The 20,977-nt window shown below is 35.8% G+C and overlaps 1 protein-coding gene across 9 annotated transcripts in view; it reads left to right on the top strand.

Annotated features, from left to right (window-relative positions):
- PALM2AKAP2 (PALM2 and AKAP2 fusion) overlaps positions 1 to 13,909 on the top strand; it is a 492,110-nt gene extending 478,201 nt beyond the window's left edge. For 5 of the 9 annotated variants that reach the window (XM_031943066.1, XM_031943100.1, XM_031943087.1 and 2 more), the window contains 3 exons: positions 160 to 338; positions 7,770 to 7,811; positions 11,564 to 13,909. In XM_031943066.1, the coding sequence (XP_031798926.1) occupies positions 160 to 338; positions 7,770 to 7,811; positions 11,564 to 11,662 (320 nt within the window). In that variant the 3' untranslated portion in view covers positions 11,663 to 13,909. Of the gene's footprint in view, positions 1 to 159; positions 339 to 2,643; positions 2,667 to 7,769; positions 7,812 to 11,563 lie in introns of all 9 variants that reach the window. The other 4 variants (XM_031943074.1, XM_031943080.1, XM_031943070.1 and 1 more) reach the window with 4 other exon arrangements.
- Positions 13,910 to 20,977: the final 7,068 nt, after the last annotated feature.

The following is a 20,977-nucleotide window of genomic DNA, read 5'->3' as shown; positions in this document are numbered from 1 at the left end:
TCTCTACCAGAATTAGTTGCTTGTTTCTCTTTCTGTATTGAGGCTTTGGGGGTACCATTCTTTATGCGAAGGGTTTCTTTTGCCAATTGTTTCTCCTCAATCCGACGGCAATCATGAGCTGACCAGCTTAGAAAGGGTCTTCTCTTCCTGTTGTTGCAGGGAAAATAGAGAAAGTCAAACCTCCTCCATCCCCCACAACAGAAGGCCCCAGCTCGCAGTCTGATTTACTTTCCGAAGAGGCTGCCGGATCCCAGCGGCCCAAGAATCTGATGCAGACCCTCATGGAAGATTACGAAACACACAAATCTAAAAGGCGCGAGAAAATGGATGAGAGCAGTGTAAGTTTTTCCTTTCCTTTCACTTATTCTAAGGCCGTTGCTAAAGGCTTTGACCTCATAAGGAAGGATATGGCTAAGCTTGTCTGGTCTCCCCCTTCCTCCCTCCCAGTTTTAGACTATTTGGAAGGTTTCTTAACTAGTTTGGCAACATGTGACTCTGGGGAGGTTTTTCTTTTTTATTTCACTGCCTGCAGAGTGCCAAGGACCAAAGGATGGGCATTGGAAGTGCCAGGCCTTTGGCAGAATTTGTGTGCCCACCACACCTTTGAGCTCAGTTTTAGCTGTTCGGTACATTCAGAAGCAGAGAGAGAAGAATGTAGGGGGAGAGTTGGGTTATCCACCAGAGCATTAAGGATAATTATGATTATGAGTGCTCCTCGACTCCTTCAGTAAACCATTGGCTTTCCAAATAGTGTGATGACAGGAGTCCATCATGGAACTGTCCATTTTACTCCTGATAGAATACTTGGAAAAATAAACGTGATTAGTAGTGGTTTCAAATATTTGTGCTTATTGTGGTAAGAAAGGATGATTTTAAATGATAGTTTAACATATGCTTTTCTACAGAAGTCTAAACTAACACCTTGGAACCTCTGCATTGGCAATGTCACCAGGTCATCCAGTCAACTACTTCATATTTGGCTTTTGGGTTGTGAGCTCTGAATTCACACAGTTGATACATTTAGCATTCCTTTACAAATTAGCCTTCCAAGGATGATCAGACTTCTTGAAGAATTGGTCCCCAAGGTAATACCCTTCTTCTGTGACCCGCCACACCTATCCATCTCCCTCAAACCTCACACACACACACACACACACACACACACACACACACACACACACTCTGTATAAGTTCTCAACATATCCCTTTCTAAGCTTAGTGCTGACCCTTTTGGACAGTTTTAACCTATTACCAAGGTATTGGAAACTGCTACAGGTATCACTGGGTATCACTGGGGAAATCCTCCTGCATATATTCTCCCAATATACCTACTACCTCTTGTCCCCCAAAATCACTTGGTAGCTGTGGCAGGTTGGTTCAAGAGAGAGTTCTCTCACCGTTTCATTTTGAATAGTGACCTGCATCTCAGATCTCACAACACTACCTTTCCCTCCAAATACTTTTTAATTTCCCTATTTATGTCAAGAGCACGGGCATTCTTTCAGTCACTCAGATTCACAATATGATTAGCTCATCTTTGCCTCCTCACTCTGTCCCCTTAGGGACCTAATCAGTTACCACATCTTGTCATTTCTTAGTCCTCAATATTATTCACACTGTTCCCTTCTTTCTCAAATACTTATATCCTTTCCCCTGGACAATATTTCCATAGTCTACTCTCTCTCTCCTAACTAATTCTACACAGCACTGCCAAAATGGTGTCCAGTAGGATTAAATAATTTAAAAATCTTTATCTCATCATTTTTAATGTCTATTTTTGTGGAAGTTTTATAATGTTCAGAATTATTCATATACTAGCACAATTTATAAGTACATATATACATATTGGAGTTTATATTCATTTTTTTTTTTTTTTGCTGATGGGGAGTTATTATCAAAAACTTTGGAGACCACTACCTTAGAGGATTATGAGCATGAGTGCCGTAAAAGTAACTTTAAAATATCTCTGTGAAATATTTCTGAAGTGTCTGGCTTCCATACTGTATAGGGCTTACTCTTGTCAATGTTACCTTTACCTATTGTATTCTTGTTGAAGTAAATCAGAACATAAAAAGGGATTTTTTAATACCTGTTTTGAGCCAGATACTGAGAGGTGTTTCAGAGACACAGTCAGTGTGAGGTATTGAAATTGATTATTTCAGCTGTCACCAAAGACCCTGAAGTTTTCCTAGGTGGCTGTATTGAAAAGGGCCTTGAGCCATAATCGATAAAATTGGAACTTAGATTCTATGTGGAGCATATCATGAAAGCAAGGAATGACTCTAATGTCACGAGCAGTTTGTACATTGCACAAAAGCAGAAGAAGGTAGGACTAGAACTCTACTTAATTTGCTGAAAGGAATGGAGTAGGATTATTTTGGCAATCCAAAAATTCAAACTCAAATTTAAATACATCTCAGTGTTTTCCACTTGGTTTAATTTGTATATAGGTGACCCATTCAGATCACTTTCCCAGAGATTATCCCAGGGGCCTTATCCTTTAACATTAGACTGTCTGTTCTTATAGTCTTTTTAGAATTCTCTGAAGCATCATTTTCAATCAGACCCTCCTGGAGGCTGTAACAATTTTGAAATTATTTTCACTCAGCTTCCTATTTATTTTCTTTTTTTAATCTTGCACAGTACCTAAGCAGCTCTGTGGAAAGGTAAGCCTGGCAACATACCCCATGCTCTCCCCTGTGGTATGGATGTGCTTGGGCAAATGTAATCTGCTTCTGCACACACTCCCAACTATAATGGTCTCTTCTTGCTGTTCTGGTCTGTGTTGTGATCCGCATCATTAGCAAGTGTTTCTGTTTTAAGTTTTGCCCCCACTTGAAGAGAAGGTTTGTTTCTCCCACTTGAACTTATGCACTGCTAAGTCTTACCTGAGAGCAGGAGTTAGGTAATGGGACACCACCACAACTAACTAATAAGTACGTGACATTCCTGCAGTCCTTTCACATTCTCATAAAACATTCTGCTTTAGTTAATTTGTTATTGTCAAACTGACAAATAATTAGCACCAAGTGTGTTGGGCTGTCACCTTTGGTTTAATGAATTCATTTGGAATTTGTTTTGTTTCATTGGTCCTATGATTTTTCACAGTTTCTATTTAAGTAAATCCTAGTGCAGAAGTTTTACCAGGGCAGCTGATACACCCCCTCCCCACACACACACACACACACACACACATACATACATACACACACTTTTCTTTCCAGACCTTCTTTTCTTCCCTTCTGTAAGCACATCTGTTTGAAGAGGAAAGAGAACAGCCAGCTAATCCTTTCTTGGAGCTTAAATATACTTAAATACAATGCCCAAAGTAGACTAGACTAACCGTGGAAGCTCATTTTGCTTCATCAGAACAGAATTCCAACAGAAAACATCTGGATAACTGCATCTCTCACTAAGGACCAAAGCACCTTCATCACACCTGAGATAATGTATAAAATGTCAGGTATAGGTAGATTACCAGGTTTATATTATCTTGTTCATAGAATTGTGGGCATTTATGTTGTCATCAAAAGATATACTTAGCCCCATTGTGTTCCTATCATATGAAGAGTCTCTCTTTGAAAGTATTCATTGGATCTGAAAGCTTATTATGATAAAGATGTGTTTGTTTTCTCTTGTGGACTTGTGGCCCCACCCTTTAAGAAAGAAAAAGAAAATAGGTAGATTAGCAGTGTTATTAACCGCTTGGTGATTGCACTGTGCACCTTCTGTTGCCTATAACGATTGGCTGTGGCTGTCCTGTATTGATTCTGTGCACATGATCTATTTCGAAAGCTAAAAATGTGATTTCCCAGTTCCTGCACCTGCTCTGGGACCATTGCAACTAATGCTATAGCCATCAATGCCCTATTCCTCTCTTCCTTCAGATATTCCTTTAAGCAACTATCAGTGACTGAGCACAAATTTATATGCATCCAGTGATCTGAATAACTTCCTTTACCAACTTGCTGAAGATGTTGCAAGCCCAAACAAACCAATCAGACTAGCTTTGCAAGTAACTTCTTATCAATTTGTTCATAGAAAGTCATAATTGGCTCTTGAATTATATTCAAAAGAATGTTTATCTTGTGTGCTTCTTGAGAGGAAAGCTCAATTTTCAAATGGAGGTTGGTGGGCTTATTGGATATGTGTGCAGGTTAGATGCATGTACTTAGGGGAAAATTAAAAAGTTGTGGTTTCTTTTCCCCTAATCAAATTCAACAATTTACTACTTAACAAAGTATTCTTTGTGATAAAACATCCTAGACCTTGCTAAGTTGAGGTGCTAGTTCACTCCAGTTTTAGTAGTTTTAGTGGTCACTGTGGTCACTCTAGCCACTAGCCCAGAGCCCTTGGGATTTCCTTGGCCTTTTTTTCACAATCTTCAAATGCCAAAAAAATCAAGGCCACGAGTAAAAATATGATAGTCCTGCTCCATATGAAAAAAAAAGCTAAAGAAAAAAAACAACTACTAAGGAGTAGTGCTAAGTAGCTTTTCCTAAACCTGGATGATTATATTGTTAGACCACCCTAATATCCAAGCAGACTGCAGCCAAGCTGAGAGATTTGGGTTGTTTTAAGTAAAGTGGCCACTGGAGGCCACTATCCTAAAACCACTACTAACAACTCAACACTTCAGCTCTCTTCTAGTAGGTGAGAAAAGACTAATAAGAATAGAGAAGATAAAGTGCTTCTCATTAGAAAAGGGATTGTGAGTGACCACCAATTGGTGATTGGCTGAACAAGTTATGGTATATGAAATGTGATGGAATGTGTTGTGCTGTAAGAAATGATGAAACGGTTATGTGGAAAGACTTATATAAACTCATACAGAGTAAAAGCAAGAGCATAATTTCTACAACAGTATTATAAAGAGCAACAACTTTGAATGGCTTAAGAACTCTGAACAAATGCAATGATCAACCACAATTTCATAGGACATGCTACTCACCTCCTGATAGAGAAGAGATGGGATCAGAGTATAGATTGAGAAATTTTTTTTTTAACATGGCCAATATGAGAATTTTTTTAGCTAACTAAACATTTGTAATGAGGCACCTCTCTCTCTCTCTCTTTCTCTCTCATCTCTCTAAGAGAGTGGAAGGAGGGAATCAAAAAAAATTTTTTTTAAACCTCAAAACAAACTTTAAAGCTCATCAGTAAGCTAGAAACTTCAAATATGCCATTTGGGGGCCACAAGGATTTTCTTTCTTCTTGAACCTACTTTTTTTTTTTTCCTTTATAGCTACATACTTAGATAGCAATTTAAAATACTTTAGACCCATTTATGCACATTCAGTTACAATTTATGTCACTGATTTCACCTAAACCTCGAGCACCAGTTCTATTTTCATCCTCATCCCTAGGTATTCTTTTTATAAAGAGACTATGAGAGCTTTAGAATGAATTTTTAGAAGAATTGAATGAAAGAATAGAATGAAATTTTAGAAAAATTCAGATATATTGAATGTGATCTAGTGCTTAGTACAGTTTGTGGCTCATAGTAAGTGCTTAATAAGTATTTATTGACTGATCACATTCTCTCATCATCAATCTCAGAATTGTATTAATGTATATGTAAATAGGAGTTAGAGATTATAGCTCCACAAATCTAGCACATAGCTAGGGAGTTTTAGACTTCAATCTTGTTAACATATGAATCTTTTCCTCCAATTCATTCAACTCACCACTCAGATTGTCAAGTCCCCAACACTCCTTTATAAATGAGAGGCTGATTTGTCATTCATATTTTAGAGTTCTAACACTACTCTGCTCCTTTCCCTCTCATTTACATTATCACTCTGAAAATTTCCTCAGTGCTTTGAATTCTCAGTTCTTTCCAAATACCCCTCATCAGTTGATCACCACTTTCTAGAGATGCCCTTGATATTGTAGGCAGCTATTCCTAGCATAGCTTTATTTCTTTTATGTCCCCAAGGCCGATTATCCTGAAGTATGAGGTCATTCCTCTCCATGTCCTATATTATTTCCCTTTCTGTTCCAGTCATTGCTGTTGTAATGATTCCCAGAGAATTTAATCCTTTTCTTTCTTTTTGCTTTAATCTTTCTTTTTTGGAAGTTATGGGTGGTCCTAATTGTGCTGGGGTTTTAATAAAGAATAGTGACTAAAGATATACATTGTTTTTATTTTTAATTTTTTCTTCAAGTAATTTCTCCCACATGTTTCCTAGCAGCTTGGTACATAGAAAGATGATTTGGGGGAGGTGATTTTTTTTTTTCTTGTGGTGTTTCAGGCATATCATAAATTCCAGCCTTCTGGTAGAACATTTATAGAGAACCTCAATTCATTGAATAAAGTTTATTTTTTTTCCCTTAAAATTGCCCTTTCTTAATCTTTTATTTATGTAAAATAGTATAACACTGCCTGGCATTTCTCCACCTCCTATAGACTAATAAATAAATGAAAGCCTTATAATACATGCTTACTCCAACAAAACACATTTCTTCAGTGGTCATGTTCAAAAATGTATGTCTTATTCTATACTTTTAGGTGCAAAACCTCTCTAGCAAGAAGGCATCTTCAGCATTAGTCTAAAAGAATCATACATTGATAAGAGTTCTTGAGTCTTTCAGAGTTGACTTTTCTGTATAATGTTGTCTTGTTATAAATTGTTTTCTCATATCATTCTGTGCTTCTGTTCATAGAGGCCTTGCTAGTTACCTCTAAAATATCTCTATTTTTATCACTTCTCATGGCACAAAAGGATTTTCTATATACTTCAATTTGTATAGCCATTCCCCTAGAGCTGGGCTCCCCCTTAGTTTCCAGTTTGGAGCTACTATGAAAAAAACAACTGTAAAACTTTTTGGTTTATTATAGGTTTATTGCTTTTTTCTTTTATCTCTGGTGTATAGACCTAATAGGGTTATAGCTGGATAAAGGTTACTATGTCACTATGAAATGTTATCAACCAGTTATTGTTTTCTCCTAAGCCTACTGTTAGCATTGATGCCTTCCCTGAGAGTGGCTTAGCAGTATAAAATCCCCATTTTTAATGGCCCTTTGATAAATGATCCTTGCAGGAAGAGTACAGCGGTAACACAAGCCATCTGTGACGAATGAAGTACAAGTCCTAACAACTCTGATAATATTGAAACTCTCTTTGATGCTTTTTCATATTTAGTGTCCCGCATCATCTGGTCAATGTTCCAACAACTATGTCCTCATCTAACAATTTGGAAGGGAGATATTGTTCATGTACCTACTTAAGTCATGGTCATATAACCCCAAATGGCAGCTTTGGAAATGTCCATTTTCAACCCCACTACTGACATTCAGCATAGACACAGCTTACATTGGAATCAAAGATGCAAGTTTTAGCACTGTGTTTGGGGTAGAGGATTCAAGGAGAAATGAAGTTCTTTGGCAGGAAAAACAAGGAAATACCCTGAGGTTCATCTAACCCAAGTCTTTTCTATTAAAAGTAAACAAAAGAGCTGTTAATGGACTGGTGACACACAGTAAAACCTTGTTAATTCAAAAAGCAAAAGGCTGGAAAACATTTTGAGTTAACTAGGTATGGCTTAGCTGATATTTTTATTAAAGAAAAAAATAAGACATCTCACTGTCTCAAAGCACACAAAACTTTAAATAAATATCAGGTAAAGCCTTTGGAAATGTCTTCTAAAACCACTTCCAAACAGCATCAGTCCATAACATAGAGGTAGACTTGCTCTCAGCTATGGATGGTTTTAATATTGGCATGTCTATTCAGTGTACTAATATTGGTCTTTTCCCTCTCTACCAGTACACCTGTAAATTACTGTCTAACAGCAAGGTTACTTCTGAGGTACTTTTCAACTTGCCTTTCTTGGTTTCTCCTTGCATGGTGTTTTATAAATGCATGCTGTTTTGGCTTGATGCTTCATGTTGATTGTGCTTCTCAGTAAAAAAATTTTATAGTTTGAAAGTTTTATAGCTGAAACATTATAATTTATAGAAAGAAAGTTTGTATATTGGTATGGGTATTCCTTTGATAAAAATTGAGATTATTTCATACCTTTAACCATTCATGAACTGCCCTGGGGCAATAGGAATCAGTGGGGGTAAGTGGGGGGAATGCAAGTGAGGGCCAAACTTCTGTTGATGAGTCTCTCTCTAAACTTACATAGGCTGGATTTTGATAAAAGCTATATATTCCATTAATAGGAACAACCTTGGGTTAACTTCCCTTAACATCTTGTGGATATGTGTCCCCAAGATTGTAAATCCTTTCCCTACATGTTGAAATCTATCATAATTTGCTTTCCCTGATAAATCTTTGGAGCAGGGTTTTTTTTAACCTTTTTTCTGTTATAAACCCCTTCTCAGAATAATGTTTTTAAATGAATAAAATAAAATATAATCTTACAAAAGAAATCAATTTTGTTAAAATAGTTACCAAAATATATATATTTTTAAAAATCAGTTCATAGATCCAGGTTTAAGAATCCCTGTCTTTTAATAGTCCAGTGAGACATAAGAGTGGAACTATAGTGGAGATCTTAATAAATTCCAAAGGAGAAACAGTATCTCCCACTTTTTTTGCTTTTTCTAATTTCTAGTGATATCTGAAAAGGGTGAGAGAATTACTATGGTGTATTAGACAAAATGGTGTTGTGTTGTATAGCGTGAAGGGGGTGGGAGAATACCTTTTAATTGATAACTAGTAGGCAGAAATGCTTTTGACTGATGGAAATTAATTAACGAGCTTTTTCAGTCTAGATATTTATTCATTGTTGCTCTGCCTTGCCAACTAACAAACTATTTTTCCCTTTTTGCACCTTCAGCTTTGAGTTCACTTGAAAATGTTTAAAGAAAACTCCCCAGACAATCTCTTCTACAATCTTAGGTTTACAATAATTACTTTCCCTGTAGTGGATTAATCTAGTCCCACATGTCTATAAATTCCTTATTCTTGTAAGGAGTAAATCTAAATGAAAATTACATACACCCTCAAAGAAATCTTTAGGTTGAACTTGTACTCTTGTAAACTGGAAGTTTCCATAAGCCATGCATTAGGCAGAAATACTTTGTGAAAAGTCTCTCTTGTTTTTTTCTCTTGAGACTTTCTTCCATTCATCTCCTCCTCTCCCCCAGTTTCAGTTGGCAATTTTTGCATTAATAAAATTGCTTTTGCAAGTAATCAATAAGCAGGTGTGCTAATTTTGTAGTGTGTGCTATATTCTTCAGATATTTGGTGGTTATTTTTAAAAATAGTAAATAGTAATTTTAAAAAATAATAATAATTCTTCATTGTTCCAGCATAGAAACAGTTGTACTCTGTATCTGATTCAGGAATTTTTAAACATTTGGTTTTATTTTATTTTTTTTAATCTTTAGTTGTCACATTATAAATATGGGTAGGGCATAACACATCCTTGTTTTCCAGAGATATTTGATGAATATTGGAAATCTTAAATTCTGTAATACCTTCCTTAACATCTACTAGTGAGATTGCTAAACTTTATAAATGAGTTTGAAAGTTAATTGAAAGTATATTGGCTTTAAGTTGCCCAGTTACCTAAGTGGAACCCTCAAAACTCAGTCATACTTAAATTAGCAGAGAAATAAATTGTTAACATTATACAGCATTAAAATTTTCATGTCATGTACTTGGATCTGTGATCTCACCAATGTGCATATTGCTCTTTCATTTGGTGCAAAACATGACCCATTCTCCTGTCTTATGAAATTCCAGCCTAATAGATAAAATATTCTAGAAATTTTTCTTTAGTGGTTTTTTTAAAAAATAGTTTATGTTTTCCAGTACAGTGGTCAAAGTATTCATCCATTTCACATAATTATAGGACAGTTAAAAAGTTGGCTACTAATCAAAGATTAAACAGTCATCTCATTTGAATCCATTTGGTTCGACATCCTTTCCAAATGGCCATCTAGGGTTCTAATAGAAAAATCCTGCACTATGGTTCCAAGGTAAAGCCATAATTGTCCCCTGCATCCATTTTGAAAAGTGTGTCTATGTCACATTACAAACAGTAATTTGAAATGGTTTCATTTATCTTCATTCTGAAATTTAATCCGGTATCATGCATTAATTTCTGCTTGAAAAAGCGTGTTCTTTTCCACTTTCATAATCAGAAAACAAAACCAGGAGTATAAGCTTAACAGCTCATTCTGTTCTGTTAAAGAGATGCTTAGAATCAGAATGCTGCTCCTATGACCCAGGATAGCCACTTGACTAATGACCCCAGCATCTCTCATCTCAATTTATTCATCTATAAAAGAGGTCTAACTATAGTGCCTATCTCAGAAGGTTGTTGTAAGGATCAAAAGAGGTATTACATATAAAGTGCCTGACAACTTTTAAAGAGTCATATAAATGTCAGCTATTATCATTTCAAATGTGGAAGTGGCTATGACACCAAATGCAAATTTGTGTGTGTGATTACTAATTAAAATGCTCTAGTTGCTTTACTGACTTGAGATCACATTTGGCTGCTTATATTTTCTTTTAATATCTTGCCTTGAATGCTCCTCTTTGCTTGTCTTGTCTTTTTCTTTATTTTATTTTATTTACTACAATTAACCTCGTTTCTTTTCTTGGACTTTTGGTAAAAGATGTTGGGACTGGACTAACACTTAGTGTCTTTCCTCTTCGTAACTAATAATTTTCCCAGAAGCAATTAGTTCTTTCTCCCTTCTTTTTTTTCCTCCCAAGTTAGAAAATAAAATAGTGGGTCATCAGCTTGACTTCTTATTCATTGAACTTCTTTAAGGTACCTGGCTTTTATTCAGGTATGTACACATTTTACTCTCTAGTGTTATCAGAGAAAACTTCTGGGGTTCACAAATGTTGATAAATTTTGCCGGTAGTACTCTCCCTGTTGGTTTAATTGAGACTTCTCCTCTTGTTTAGGAAGAGGCCCAAAGCCTCTTCATTAGAAGAATGGTGTCATATTTATGACATTCAAAGTTGTGTTTTATCATCATTTAGGTAATTATATAGAGTAAGACTCCAGCCTATGATTTCAATGGTATTGGGATCTCCCAGGTGAGGAAATTCCCCCTGCCTATGCAAATCAGCACCTTCTCTACCATGGCTAGCCTTTAAGAGTTGTCTGTTGAATGGAGAAAATAAGTGACTTGCCCTGGATCACGTTGCTGGCATGGGTTAGAGTAGTTGACTAGCTTCAAGGCCACCTCTCAGTGCTCTATGCTACATGGCCCATTCCTAAATTGATAAAAGGTAAAAACTGAGTTCAGAATATTTTGCCAGAATGGTTATAGATGTTCTGTGATTTATCAAAGGGATAAATATTTCCCCATAACTTTGTTTTTAGAATGTGTGCAATCTTATTACATGGAACATATTGACTCCTCAGAGTATCCCAAGTAATATTCAATCCTTCTCACCTACTGGTATTCCCTGGGTAAAAGTCCCATGTTATCATAAAACCTGTTTATTTGGCCTCTTTGGTGCTATTGTTGACAGAAAAGATTTCAGGTCAAACTTAAGGGAAGGAAAAAGAGAAATGGATAGGATAATGTTTATTTAGAAGCCCTTGGTCATGAAAATCTGATTTTTCTCCCTTTCTTTAGGTCCTTGAGGCAACCCGGGTGAATCGTCGGAAGAGTGCATTAGCCTTGCGTTGGGAAGCAGGAATTTATGCCAACCGGGAGGAAGAGGAGGATGAATAAATATTTCTCAATCAAGTTCATTTGGTGCATGGAACAAGAAGAAACCCCCCCCCCCAAAAAAAAGAGAGAGAGAAAGAAAGAAAAGAAAGTAACCCTTTTTAATGAAATATTTATTAAGGAGTAAACAAGCTCAGTGATTTAAACCAGAAATACTGCAATAGACATCTTTGGGAGGAAACTTAAAATAAATTAGAAACTCATCTATTGAACTCTAAGCATACCCCAAGGGAAAAAGAGAGCAAGAGAAGATTCCTATGACTTATTGGATTTATCCAAAAGGAGGATATCACCACCATCAATAAGAACTGCCACAGCTGTGATGCCTGCAGCAAGTAACTATTGAAGGTCAAAGTAATTACAAATGGTGGAAACCTGAACAAATCAATGTGCTTCCCTCTAACAGGACTCCCTGCCTAACTTTGTGCTAAGGAAGAGCAAGCAGTCTATGGTAGGCTCTATCAAAAGAGCACATCTTGTGCAGGAGCAATTTAACAAGGCACATGGTATTCCTTTGGATCCTCCTACAGTTTCATTGTCCCCATTCCCCATGCTGTGCTAGGAACATCATGTTCACCCCAGTTACAGCCATAAATAGGATGGTGTTTTTTTTTTGTTTGTTTTTTTTTAAAGAATTTTCAAGAGGTAAAGTTACTCTCTCTTAATTTAACTTTTTAAAATCAGGACTATCACTGCAAAATGTACAATCCATATTTTACAACCAGTATACTTAATAAAGTATTTCTTCCTATTACAGTCTCTTTTAGATTAGGAGATTGAAGAATGGCAGGGAGGGGAGCCAACACAAATGAATTATTTTAGCTTTAGGATCCTGTCTGCTTGTAATATTGACTGGTCTCCAGTTCTTGAGGACATATTTACACAATTATGTTTCTTAATATAAAAATCCGTATTTAGTGGGCAACAAGTATTTTTATGATGGGAAGAGGGCCATGCTTGTATACAGTCTTTACACATTGAACAAATGATTCAGAAAGTTTAGGGGTGGGAGAATAAATATAGTTTTTAGAGAGGCAATAATTGAAAACAAAGAAGGGCACATTTTGACTTAAGGTGTATTAAACAAGAAGAAAATAGCTGTGTTTATAACTATATTTTGTAATGATAAAGCAGGCCTTGAAGAGAGAGTGTGAGAAATGGAAATCTTTGTATTTCCAGAAAGTGAAAATTTTGAGAGGTCTTGAAAGTAGATAAAAAAAGGTGAAAAAGAGATGAGAGGGAAAGAGGTTATTTTTGCTGTTCAGCCAGTGTTTTCCAGAATGATACATGGGAAACACATAAAAATAGGACTTTGAAGGATTGGAGTCAACTACAAATACTAAAATTGTGTGTGTGTGAGCGCCCATATACTTGCATACACAATGCAGTATGTGTACTTGTGAGTAGGGGTGTGTGTGTGTGTGTGTGTGTGTGTGTGTGTGTGTGTGTAAATTCCAAAATGACCTTGGGTTAGAATTGTAAAATTATTTTTTTCAGAGCTGTTTGCTAGCTATGAGAGTGATTGAGAATTTCTTTTTATGAAAAGGGATATAAAGGCACTGAGTTGAGGCAGTATTTGTAATATTAAATTGACCCAACATGGTATTTGCATGAGGCCCAAATGCAGTGTTTTGAGGCAGTTTTGTAAAATGACTTTTAGAAAAAAGGATTGTGGTATTTATTCTTGTGCATTGTATTCATAGGTAGACTAGAGGATGCTGGTTTTACTCTTTCATTTAAAGCAATATAATGGTGATGTTCTACAATTGAGTGCCATAATATCTAAATAAGAAATTTTTAAAAATCTGACAATGAGGAAACAATAACCTGCTTCCTTTTCTTCATAACTAGTATTTTTATTTTTTTAAGGCAATAATTAAAATTTAGTCTCATTAATATTCACTTCTACTTTGTTTCTGGTATGTCACATGATATGATATGTGTTGCTCCAACAAGGAGCAATTTCCATTTAAAGTATATGGCAAGTCCACAATGCATCATTCTTGGTTTGTCTGTTTTCTTAAGTAGATAACATAAGTGTTAACTTGGGGTAGTGGGATAGGGAATGTAAGCAAAAATAATATTAACAAAGTGGACTGCCAAAGAACTGTCTTGTTTGAAGCCAATTTTTAGAAATGTGAACCAAAAATTGCACCTGCTGTCCTGCTGTTAACCTGATGTATCTGGACCTGTGGATTTTGTTTTGTTTTGTTTTCTATAAGTAATAAAGTAAAATCTCTTTGAGTCCTACATTGTCCATAGAAATCGGCAAATAATTCCAAAGTGTAGCAATTAAACACCAATAGGACATTTTTAAGACTGGCTTAAACTTAACTTGAATATTGGGGGGGGGGGGGGGGGAGGTTGTTTTTGTTTTTTTAACAAAGAACTTCTGCACTACTTTTGAGAAAATATACAGGTAGAAGGATAGCTTCTCAATAGATTTAATGTGCTTAGGTTTGCATTAACAGGCTTAAACCCTTCAGCAGAAGACACTTGTTCCAAGGGCCACAACGAATTTTATAGCTAAAAGGAAAATTGAAGGTCATGTAGGCTAATGCTTTCCTTTGGTAGATTAGAAAACTGAAGCTAAAATTAAAATGGCTTGCCCAGAGTCATACCAAATGGTTCATGATTTGAATTTCAAGTTCCTGATTCTTCATCTTGCATTTATTCTGCTCTAAAATGCTTTCCTTTCTGGATATTTTTCCTCATTCTTCACCCAAAAATATCCTCTTTGGGAGGACTGCAAATTAGAATTCCTTTAGATTATCTGGATTTTCCAGAATATTTATTCATTTTGCAAGCAAGCATTCTTGAGCACCAGTTGTGTGCATAGCTCCGGACTAGCTAGGTTCCATCAGTAAGAAACCCAGAGAGGATTTGGTCAATCGGAAAGATTTTTTTTTAAGTGAAAAGAATAAGTCCTACTTACTCTCCCTTTCCCATCCCACCATTCCCATCCCAATTGTGTCCTCTCCTTCATATCCACAGAAAAATATTCAAATAGATAGAATATTTGTATTCAAGTATATAGTGGAAATAACACTAGCTAGAATCTGAGTTTGTTAGCCTTTGGTGTGACTCTAAATAAGTCACCCAATCTTCCAAAGGCCCAATAGTTCAGTTTCCACAGGTTGACTCATGCTTCTTTCTCCCTTTTGTTTTATCATGCAGAAATTTTGGAAACAGGGTTCTGTTGATAACAGGAAGCATGAGCCATGTGTTCCTTGGATCAAGCTATATAGTTTATTCTCCTTGTTGGTATCACTTGCATGTTATCACATAGGTATACATATATATGTGTGTGTGTGTGTGTGTCTCTGTGTGTGTAATATATATATATATATAGTATGTATGTATATACATACATACATGTATGTATCCATATGCACACACATGCATATATAAGAAATTAAAAGAAGGAATACTATTACAATGTTAATGCTATCTCCATGAAAAAAATAAAACCTTTCTCCAGCTAAAGAACAGATGTAATGAAATTTCATTGCAAGGAAGAATAGCTTCAGCATTAAGAATCGATGAATATATCCAGTTTTGGTTTATAGCACTAATTTCCTCAACTGTTATTCATTGAGCTGCCAAACTTTGATTTTTGTCTTGCTTTTGATTCATATTACATTAAAAAGAAAAAGAAAAAAAAAAGGAACAAGACTTTTGTTTATCAAAACAATCATGAGTAGTTGGTTATGATCTGTCAATCATACTGTGTACTTGGCTTTCTGTATATGTTAACTTCTTAAATGTAATTATTCTGCTTCTGTTTTATAGTGACTGTGAGACATACAATGCAAGTATATAATTATTTTCTCATTAAAACCAAAGCCTGTGTTGTATTTCTATAAATGACTACTGTTTAAATCTTAGTCACCAACCTTAAGTCTGGAAAAGATGGATCCAGTGGCAGAAATGAAACAAATGAAGGCAATTTGGGAATTCCAGGCTTTGAAGATAAAAATTTTTTTTTCTCACATGTCATCCATAAAATGTCCAACTCAAGAGCTTAACACATACTGAGTATGAGCTTTTCAGAAATAAAACATGGTTCCTACAGTAAATAATGTTCCATGTCCTATACTGGTTTGGAGAAAACTTAGGAATCCCATCTCAGTACAGTCACCTACCTCTGAGCTTGTCAGAAATAGAACATGGTTCCCAGAGTAAATAATTGTCCACGTCCTCTACTTAGGAATCCCATCCAAGTACAACACCTACCTGGGTGCTGCCTTTTGTTTTTATCCCTTAATAATCACCTGATTCATTTCATCCTTACCTCTCACCCTTCCTCTTCCCCAGCACTGAAATCTCCCTTGAAACAAAGGAAAATAGTCAAGACAAAAACAACCAATGCAGAGAAAATGCCAGAGAGACTATGTGACATTTTGTAAGAGTGGAGAGGGAAGAGATTCATCACTTGTTTTCCGCAGGCATGCTCCTTATTCTAAATGTGGGATGCCCACCTTGCTTGATTGAATTAAAATCAAATAGCATTTATTAAGGGACTACTAGCACCTAAGGAAGATAAAAATTAAATCAATTCAAAAATGGCAGTTTGTACAAAGCATAAAATAGTTTAAATAGTTCATTGGAGTTGTTTAATATTTGGTAGATCTATGAGAACCATGAGTTTCCTGAATTAAATCAATCACTCAGCATTTATTTGGGCCTACTACTCTGAAGATTATAGTAAAGTTCATTGTCCTTACAGAGGATCTGTGAAGTCATACTTCTTTTATTTCTAAATACCTTGAGTACCTATTAATAAAATTGTCAACTGAAATTGACCATCAAGGATGTGATTTACTTTATGCTACTTTTCTTGTTTGATAATATCATAAAATTTGGTATTTTTGTTGGAACTCTTTGCTAAAAGATCAGTTTGAATTCTTATGAGATAGTCCTTCAAAATTGTACTGGTATCCCCATTGCCCACACAGTAGGAGACACTTGAATTCTTATTGCTTAATAAGCTCAAAAGAATTTGAACAAGTATAATATTTAACACTGCTTCTTTGCTTTCCTGGGCCTCCTGTGTCTGATGTGAGCCTTCCAAGTTTCATTTCCAGTGGTAATTCTGACCAATGAAGTGGAAGTTTATTTTTTTGTTTTTTGCATGGGAAGGGTTAATTGAGAAAAGAAACTAATTAAGAATTAGTTAACTTATTAACTGAGTTTTATTATTTGTTTTATAACCAGAGGAGGCCAAAGCTAAAGTTTTATTTTTAAAAATAAAACTACTTGAAATAACTTACATTTTGTATGGTTTTTATATAACATTAGTTTCTATATGTGATCATAGTTCTTTCTCAGAACACTGAAGCAATCAGTGTAATTATTATCCTCATTTTACAGATGTAGGGGATGAAGCTTGGAAACAGAATTTTTCTAGGTCTCCCACACCAAATAAGTGTAAGCACCAAAAGGGGAACATTGGTCCTTTAACTGCAAATCCTAGCACATTTTTCCATAAGGAAGAATCTCAGCTCTTAGAATTTAAATTAACTTCAGTTACTAATTTTGAGGAAACAGATTCAAGAATCATCATTTGTAATAAAGTATGAATTTGTTATTTACACTAATTTGCATGTAAAATTTGAATAAGAATGGATTTAGTGTTCTAATTTTTAAAGTCAATATGGTACTAAAATAATATGACATACTTTGGGATTCTATGGTGTAACAAATAGAAAGCCAGCCACAGAGCCAGGAAAATTTCGGTTCCAGGCTCACTTCTGACACATTGGCTGTGTGACTGGGCAAATCACAAATTCTCAGTGCTTTAGGCAACTAAGAAGGTATGTATGAGTCTGCTTTGATAACATGGATTTTTTTTTAACCAATGACTTACTTAACCTTTAAAAAAACAAAACCAAAACCAGATCCTACACCTATCACACTTCAGATTCATAGACAGATATATACATAACATAATCCAAACATGTGACTTTATTGTATATCTTCTAATACCTGGGTTGGGTTATCACTATTCATTATTTCATGGTTGTTGGTTGGATTTTTAGGAAAATAAAAGTTTATCTTGGAAAAATGAATTAAGTGCTTTCCTATAAATTCTAACTCTGCTAGAATTAATGATTTTGTATTGTAAATGGATCCATCCCAGCATAGGGCTTTTGTTCATTTGTTTTAAGCACTCTTTGTGACCCTATTTAGGGTTTTCTTGACAATGCTACTGATGTGTTTTGCCATTTCCTCCTTCAGCTCTTTTTTTTTTTCCTGAGGCAATTAGAGTGAAGTGACTTGCCCAGAGTTATCCAGCTAGGAAGTATTACGTGTCTGAGGTCATATTTGAAGTTGGGTCCTCCTGACTTTAGAGCTGGTGGTCTATAAACTGCATCACCTAGATGCCCTTCTTCAGCCCATTTTGCAGATGAAACAAATAAGGTTAAGTCACTCACCCAGGGTCACACAGTTAAGTGTCTTAAGGTCAGCTTTAAACTCCAGGCCTGGCACTCTACTATGCCATCTAACTGCAGCTCAGGCACAGTATATTTAATATTTTAAGTGTTTTGATGTTGTTAGCTATATCCTAAAGCCTCAGAACATGATGAAGTGATGCAAAGTCAGGAGATTGACTCTCTGAAATGATAATAAATCAATGGGAAGTTTGTTCATTTTAATAGTCCTTTGATAAAAATGTGATCTTTACATTTCCTAATGTGAAGTACACCTATCTATAATATAGGAGCTATGAAATAATCTGTATTGGTCAGGGCTGACCAGAATTCTGTCCAACAATTCCACACTTTCCCTTCACAAAAAAAAGAAGATTCAAAGATTGTGTAATTTAAAAACTGCTTAAGCTAATAAGCGGTGACATCCTTAGGGTTTTTAATAAGAAACAGAAAAAACAGGTTCTTAACTTGAGGCCAAGAACTTGTTTTTATAAAATGTATAACTGGATAACCAATTCAAGATAGATTCTTTTTATAAACTATTATTTTGTATTTATTTTAAAATATCCTGAGAAAGGGGTATGCTAGGTTTTGCTAGATTGTCAAAGGATTCCAGGAAATAAAAAAGATTAAATACTTCTGACCTAGAATTTGTTTCATTGTGAGCCTTGCAGTCAGGCAATTGAGGGCCTGAACAAAATGGCGTGCCTGTCTCAGCAATTCCAAGGCTCTGAGAACCCAAGGGGCAAAAAAGTATGCTGCCTGCTTTGTTGGGGAGGGGGTTAAACTGGAAGTAAGTGTGAATCTGTCTGTCAGGACCTAATCATCAAATGTTTATTGACAGAAGCTTAGAACACCTGCCATCTCTTCCTACCAGCTACATCCCCAGATTCCCACTATTTGGAGAAAGAAACTATGAAAACTGATGATCAGCTCCTTTACATTAGTGATGTCCCTATTCTGTCACAGTAGTAAGGGTCTTTCTCCATGTGATAGAGCCCATTCTCCATAATTGTTATCCAACAAATTAAGCTTTACCATCCTCATCCACCTTGACTCTGCCTTTCCTTTAGTATATTTTCTCTGCCCTTTCTATATTGTGTCCTTTGAATCCATAGTTTTGTTGTTGACAAATTTCCTTTTATCTTAGGACTTCTCATATCGGACTCTTTCCATGGGGGAGCACTTCCCTTTCTAGTGAATGGCTCAGCATTTTCCCTCTCCTTACCTCATCCTTGGAGATTTCAATACCACAGTGAGGTCTCCTTAACAACCTAGCTCCCAATTCATCAACAAATACCATGTCTAGTCTATTCTGTTTTAACCATCCATCTACAAGGATCACTGTACTTGTGCTATTTACCACATAGCATTTAAAACTTTTAAAAATAATTTCCTATCCTTTGTCATTTCCTCGGTTCTTCTTACTGCCTCCTAATACTATTTTTCAACTTTTCTGTGATTCCTCAGGCCCTCCATACTCCCATTTCATCCTAACATGCACTATTCATAGTCTTGACCCTATGACTAACTAGTATAAACAAGATAGCATGGTATAGGGGACAAAATGTTGGACTTCAACTCTGAAAGACCCAAATTTGAATCTTACACAAGACATTAATTTAGATATATGTCACCAGATAAGTAAATTAATCAGCACCTCAATTTCTTCATAAATTAGGTAGAGTGACACCTGTTTTATAGGATTATCTTTAGGAATAAATAAGTTAACACAGATAAAGCTCTTTGCAAAACTTAGATATATATTATATATATATAATATGCATATATATACACACACATAATTAAATGACATTTTTGTCTTTTATCCTTGAGTTTCCTGACCCTTTGTACTACTGTCATTCATACCCAATGATCCTTCAACCCTGGACCACTCCTTCCCACCATCTACCTCATCTCACTCTTCCTACTCTAGTTCCCCTGAATACCAATGGAGATGGTGTCACTGTGCCAAACAACTCCAAGGTGAATCTGTGTTACTTGACCTGATCTCCATAGCAAAACTTTAATTCTTTCTTGACTGACTGTGTCACACTCTCTAAAGCGCTTCTATGATTGATCATCACAGGACTTCACACCTTTCACTTTCAGCAGATGATCTCATCTCAATTCAATTCAGTCATTAAGAAGTATCAGAGCCGAGGCTGTCCAGAGTGCTGAAACCATCCTTGAGTAAGGAAGATCTAAGTTGAGTTCCAGTTTGAAAATATCCTGGCCACCCTATCCAAGGTATGGACCTTAACCACTCAGTACCAGAGATCATTTTCTAAGACTAACCTGCACAGCAGAACCAATTAGCAACAGTGGAAGAAGTTTCCTCATTGAGAATTCTCTGTGCCAATGAAATCTGGTATACAATCAATACTTGAACAAAAATAGGCCAAGAACTGTAATAAACACTGGGGATACAAAGACAGAAACCAAACAGAACCTGCCTTCAAGGAATTTCCATTAAACCAGGGGGATAAAACATACATTTTAATGAGAAAACTGAGGCCAGACAAAAGTCTTCACTCTGCCTCCACTTCCCTACCACCCTCCCCAGTTTCAACACCTAAAAACAATTTTCCAAACTCACAACTCTACTGAAATTGTTCTCTCTAGGGTTACTTGTGATCTCTTAACTGCTAATTCCATTGACTCTGAGACTTCATGCTTCAGCTGTTGACATTATTGACTGCCTTTTATATAGTCTTCTGACTATTTTTTCTTGATTCTCCCATTTATTTAAACCTTTCATTTTTAGTCCCCATTACTAGTTTATTATTCATCTCCTGGATGGATGTTTCCTTGCAAAATGAATGTTCCCAAAGCCTCTTTAGTAATTCTATACTCTTCCTTAATAATCAATTCTATCTGTTCC

Source organism: Sarcophilus harrisii, chromosome 1 (assembly GCF_902635505.1).
Source record: "Sarcophilus harrisii chromosome 1, mSarHar1.11, whole genome shotgun sequence".
NCBI classification, from domain to species: Eukaryota; Metazoa; Chordata; class Mammalia; order Dasyuromorphia; family Dasyuridae; genus Sarcophilus; species Sarcophilus harrisii.
Note: the sequence above shows the minus strand (reverse complement) of the source record. Positions and strands in the feature narration are given on the sequence as shown.